This window comes from Oxyura jamaicensis, chromosome 2 (assembly GCF_011077185.1).
Source record: "Oxyura jamaicensis isolate SHBP4307 breed ruddy duck chromosome 2, BPBGC_Ojam_1.0, whole genome shotgun sequence".
Lineage (NCBI taxonomy): Eukaryota > Metazoa > Chordata > Aves > Anseriformes > Anatidae > Oxyura > Oxyura jamaicensis.
In genome coordinates, this window is record NC_048894.1 from 410,078 (window position 1) to 415,158 (window position 5,081).

At 76.9% G+C, this 5,081-nt stretch overlaps 2 protein-coding genes across 4 annotated transcripts in view; one reads left to right on the top strand and one right to left on the bottom strand.

Moving 5' to 3' along the window:
* Positions 1–632: 632 nt before the first annotated feature.
* The window catches only part of ABCB8 (ATP binding cassette subfamily B member 8), a 6,428-nt gene continuing 1,979 nt past the window's right edge, over positions 633–5,081 (bottom strand). The window contains exons 2-17 of one of the 3 annotated variants that reach the window (XM_035319817.1): positions 4,591–4,740; positions 4,130–4,412; positions 3,885–4,040; positions 3,708–3,802; positions 3,516–3,621; positions 3,280–3,441; positions 3,093–3,178; positions 2,908–3,005; positions 2,713–2,818; positions 2,591–2,624; positions 2,359–2,495; positions 2,183–2,277; positions 1,911–2,044; positions 1,680–1,827; positions 1,345–1,595; positions 633–749 (exon numbers count right to left, since the gene is read on the bottom strand). In XM_035319817.1, coding sequence (XP_035175708.1) covers positions 669–749; positions 1,345–1,595; positions 1,680–1,827; positions 1,911–2,044; positions 2,183–2,277; positions 2,359–2,495; positions 2,591–2,624; positions 2,713–2,818; positions 2,908–3,005; positions 3,093–3,178; positions 3,280–3,441; positions 3,516–3,621; positions 3,708–3,802; positions 3,885–4,040; positions 4,130–4,412; positions 4,591–4,676 — 2,058 coding nt within the window. In that variant the 5' untranslated portion in view covers positions 4,677–4,740 and the 3' untranslated portion in view covers positions 633–668. Of the gene's footprint in view, positions 750–1,344; positions 1,596–1,679; positions 1,828–1,910; positions 2,045–2,182; positions 2,278–2,358; positions 2,496–2,590; positions 2,625–2,712; positions 2,819–2,907; positions 3,006–3,092; positions 3,179–3,279; positions 3,442–3,515; positions 3,622–3,707; positions 3,803–3,884; positions 4,041–4,129; positions 4,419–4,590; positions 4,768–5,081 lie in introns of those variants that run through there. The other 2 variants (XM_035319816.1, XM_035319818.1) reach the window with 2 other exon arrangements.
* The window catches only part of ATG9B (autophagy related 9B), a 6,498-nt gene continuing 6,261 nt past the window's right edge, over positions 4,845–5,081 (top strand). Inside the window, exon 1 of the mRNA XM_035319814.1 lies at positions 4,845–5,075. The gene's annotated coding sequence lies outside the window, so the exon portion shown is untranslated. The remainder of the gene's footprint in view (positions 5,076–5,081) is intronic.

Sequence of the window (5,081 nt, forward strand, 5' to 3'; positions counted from 1 at the left end):
GCCCCGCCGCTCCCCGGGGCCGCCCCCGTGAACGGCGCCGAGGCTGCGGCTGCGCTGCCGGGGCCGCGGGCTTCCCGCAGCCGTGCCGCGGGCCGGGAGCTGCCCGGGGGAGGCGCGGGGAGACAGGGGCTGGGCCGGGGAGGCTCAGAAGGGACGCGGCGGGGCGACCCCCGGCTGCCCCATCCCTCCCCCGGACCCCCCGCGCTGCGCCCCGGCCCCCTGCCCCGCCGCTGCCCCGCCGCGGGTCGGGAGGGGACCCCCGTGCGGCTGCTGCAGACGCCGGGGATGGCCTGGGGGTCCCGGGCGGCGGGGAGCCGAGACCGAGCTGCAGCGCCGGGACCGGCCCGGGGACGCGGGGGGGTCCCGGGGCACTCGGAGGCACTCGGAGCCCCGCCGGAGGACAGCGGCCGTGGGCACCGGGGGGACGTCCCCGCCGGGACGGGGAGAACCGAACTGAACCGGGACGGGCGTTGCCCCCCCCCGGGACCCGGGTGCCCTCCCGGTGCCCCCCGCCGTAGGGGCGGGGCTTAGGGGCAGCACGGAGCCCGGCCCCGCCCCCGGCGCCCCGCCCCTCCCGGAACTGCCGCCGCGGCCCTCCCCGCCCCGGCCCGCCCAGCACACGTCACAGCCGGTGTCCGGCAGGGTTTTATTGCCCCCCCCCGCCCCGCTCAGCGCCGCTCCGCCGCCTGCCGCCGGGTCAGCTCCGCGTACAGCCCGCCGCGCCGCCACAGCTCCTCGTGCGTGCCGGCCTGCGGGGCCGCCGTCAGCGGGCGGGGCAGGGCAGGCCCCGCCCACTGCGGGACAGGCCCCGCCCACTTCGGACAAGCCCCGCCCAATTCGGGACAGCCCCCGCCCCCCGATTAGCCCCCCCGAGTAACCCCTCCAAACCCCGCCCATCACTCGAGCAAGCCCCGCCCCCTTGTCCCTCCTTGGAGGACCCCTGACAAGCCCCGCCCCACTTTGAGCCAAGCCCCGCCCCCTGCCCCTCCCTAGGGGACCCCTCTCCAAGCCCCGCCCTTCCTTGGGCCAAGCCCCGCCCCTTGCCCACCCATGAATGAAACCCCCAGGCCCCGCCCCCTTCCCGGAGACACCCCTCCCAAGCCCCGCCCCCTTGTCCCACACCCTTAGGACCCCTCCCAAGCCCCGCCTCACTTTGGACCTAGCCCCGCCCCTTGCCCCTCCAAGCCCCGCCCCTTGCCCCTTGCCCCTCCCTGAACGAACCCCCCTCCAAGCCCCACCCCTTGCCCCCCCGATGACCCCTCCTCCCCTTGTCCCCGGACGACCCCGCCCCGTGACCCTCCCACGGGTGGCCCCGCCCCCCGCCCCGCCCCCCGCCCCGCCCACCTCGGCCACGCGCCCGCCGTCCAGCACCACGATGAGGTGGGCGCCGCGCACGGTGCTGAGCCGGTGGGCGATGACCAGCACCGTGCGCCCCCGCGCCGCCCGCTCCAGCGCCGCCTGCACCAGGCGCTCCGACTCGGCGTCCAGCGCGCTGGTGGCCTCGTCCAGCACCAGCACGGCCGGGTCCTTCAGCAGCGCCCGCGCGATGGCGATGCGCTGCCGCTGACCCCCGGACAGCGCCGCGCCGCGCTCGCCTGCGGAGCGGGGGGACGCCGTGGGTGCCCCTGACCCCCCCCGCCCCCCCCCCCCCCCCCAGCGCCCCCCGCCCCACTGCTCACCCACGACGGTGCCGTAGCCCTCGGGGAAGCTGCGGATGAAGCCGTCAGCGTTGGCGAGGCGCGCGGCCGCGTACACCTCCTCATCGGAGGCGCCCGGCTTCCCGAAGCGGATGTTCTCCATGATGGTGGTGCCGAACAGCACGGGGTCCTGCGGGAACGGCTTGGTCCTGAGCGCTGGGGCCCGGCACCGGTCCCCCACCCCGGATGTGCCCCGCCCCCCCCGCCCCGCACCTGGCTGATGAAGCCGATGACCTGGCCCCGCAGCCAGGAGGGGTCCAGCGAGGAGATATCGTGGCCGTCCAGCGTGATGCTGCCCTGCGTGGGCTCGTAGAAGCGCTCCAGCAGCGCCGCCACCGTCGACTTCCCTGCGTGGGGGCACCGGGGGGGGCAGCATCAGGCCCTGGCCCCAGCCCCGTCGGGGCTCCCTGGGCAGCACGCTCGCCCCTGCCTCCAGACAATGGGGGTCCTGTGCCCAGGGGTGTCAGGAAGGGCCGTGCCCGTACCTCCTCCAGAGGGTCCCACGATGGCCACGGTCTTGCCAGGGGGCAGGCTGAGGCTGAAGTCCCGCAGGACAGGGTGCCCGGGGCGCGTGGGGTAGCTGTGGGCAGAGCTGCGGGGGCTCAGGGGGCTGCGGGCGGCTGGGGGGTCGGTGGGGAAGGGGCCGGGGCCGGGGGCTCACCTGAAGGAGACGTGGTGGAAGGCGACGTGGCCAAGCAGCGAGTGGCTGGGGATGGAGGCGCCCCCCCGCAGCGGCACCTTGGGCTCCAGCGTCATGAACTCCAGGACGCGGGCACCCGCGCTCAGACCCCGCACAACCTGGGGGGGCGGACGACATGGACACAGCCGGAGTGCCCCCGCCCCCCCCCCAGCAGCTGGGGGACAGCGCAGGGACCCCACGGGATCCCCCCTACCTGCCCGAAGAGGATGGAGATGTTCGCCATGGACCTGCCGGCACGGGGGAGAGGCTGAGCTCAGGGCGAGCCCCGAGGCGGTGGCAGCGAGGTGGGGGGGGGCGCGGGGGCCCTGCCCTCACCTTTGCACCGTCTGCGAGGCCACCAGGAAGGACATGAGGTCTCCAGGCGACAGCTCGTTTCCAGCCATCAGCGAGCCACCCACGAAGATGGTCCCCAGCACGATGCCTGTGGGCACGGGGAGCCTGTGGGTCCTGCCCCTCTGTGGGTCCTGACCCCCCCCCCCCCGCGGGTCTTGCCCCCCAGGGGCCACTCACCGTTGAGCGCCAGGTTGGAGAGCCCCTGGAAGGCGGCGATGCCCAGCCCCAGCCGCTGGCTCAGCTGGCTCGAGTGCTCCGCCTCGGCGCAGTACAGCCTGTGGGCAGGGGGGTGACGGCACCGCGGCCAGCCCGCGCCTCCCCCCGCCCCGTGCCACCACTGCCGGACCCCGCCGCGTCCTCACCCCGCCTGCTGGTCCTCCATGGCGAAGGCGCGCACGGTGCGGACGTTCCCCAGCACCTCGTCTGCCACCCCGGTGGCCTTGGCCACCTGCGCCGAGAGGGACGAGGGACATGGAGAGGGCAGCCGGCGGGACGGGGCGGCCCCAGGCTCTGCCCTAGGGGGTCACAGGCAAGGGGCGCGGGGTTTACCTGCTCCTGCGCCCGGCGGGAGAGGCTGCGGAGGAAGGAGCCGACGAGGGCGCCGGCGCCCACCAGCGTGGGCATGACGAGGAGGAGGAGGCCGGTGAGTTTGGGCGAGAGCAGGTAGAGCGAGACGATGCAGCCCGCCGCCTGGGTGCTGCTGCGCAGGCCCTGCAGAGAACGGGGTCACGGCAGGGCCGGGCACCAGAATGGGGGTCAGGGGGGGTCCGGTGCCACGGCCTCACCTGGGAGATGATGAGCTTGAAGGAGGACTTGAACTCCTGGACGTCGGCCGTCAGCCGGTTCACCAGCTGCCCAGTCCGGTTGGCGTCATAGAACGCCACGTCCTGCCTGCGGGACAGCGGCAGGGTGGGCTGGGGGGCTGCGGCGGGACCCCCCCCCACCCCTCGTGTGTGTCCCCCCCCGGGGCATCCTACCGCAGCAGGGAGATGAAAAGAGCCTTGCGCATGCTGGCGGCCACCTGCTCCCCAACCCGCGACAGCAGCGCGATGTACCCGAAGGTCAGCAGCCCCTGCGGGAAACGAGCAGGGGTCTTGGGACGGGGCACGGGGTGCAGCCCCCCCGACCCCCCCCAGCGCGGTGCCGGTGCCCACCTGCAGGCAGTAGAGGCCGAGCAGGCGCAGCGCCGGCGGGCGCGCAGCTCGCAGGTACCCGGCCAGGCGGCTCTGGGCGCCGCGGGCCACCACGTTCACCAGCTGCCCCAGCAGCACCGGGATGCGGACGTTGAGCAGGGCTGCGCCCAGGGCCAGCTGCGGGATGGGGCATCAGCGGGACCGGGACCGGGGACAGGAATGGGGACGGGACGGGACCACAGCCCCTGCCACCCACCACCGCTCACCACCACGGCTGCCGAGAGGGCGAGGAGCTGCGGGCGCAGGAAGGCCCAGAAGACCGGCCAGTCGAACACGGGCTCCGGACGGGGCTGCGCGGGGTCGCTGGGGACACCGGGGACACCGGGGACGGCGGGGACAGCAGGGACGGCAGCCTCCTGGCACCGTGCAACAGCCGAGCCCAGGCAGCCCAGCGCCAGGCCGGCCGGGGCGGCCAGCAGCAGGCAGCGCGGGGCGAGCGGCGCGGGCCGGCGGGGGGGGGCGCTGAGCACCGGCCGGGCCCCCCCGTACCTGCAACTGGGGAGCGCCGTGAGCGCCGTGCCCGGGCACCGCGGGGGTCGGCGGGGGACACGGGGGGGAGCGGGGGGGGCGCTGTGTCCCCCACAGCTCCCCCCCCCCGCGCCCCTCCCCCTCTCCTGACCCCCCCGCCCCCCCGAGGACCCCGGTTCCCCCTTTCCCCCCCCGCTACCTGCGCCCCGGGGCCGTGGACGGGCGCAGCGCAGCGCGCACCGAGCGCGCCCCGACCCGCGCCCCGAGCGCCAGCAGCAGCAGCATGGCGGCACCGGCACGGCACGGCCCGGCCCGGCCCGGAACGGCTCGGCACGGCCCGGCACGGCTCAGCTCGGCGCGGCTCAGCACGGAAGGGGCGGGCTCCGGAGGGGCGGCCCCGGCAGCGGCGGGCGGAGCCCCAGCACCGCGGCCCGGGCCCCAGCGCTGCGGGGTCGAACCGAAGCCCCCAAACGCGGCACCGCGCCGGGACCCCCCCGCTCCGCCACCCGCGACCGGGACCGGGACCGAGACCGAGACCGGGACCCGCTCCGCGCCCCGCGCCCGGACCCCGACCCCGACCCCCTCCTGGGCCCCGCTCCGCGGCCCCGCCGAGCCCCCGCCGAGCCCCCGGGGCGCCCCCCCCGTGCCGGTGCCGGTGCCGGTGGCGGCGCGGCCATGCCCGGCGGGGGG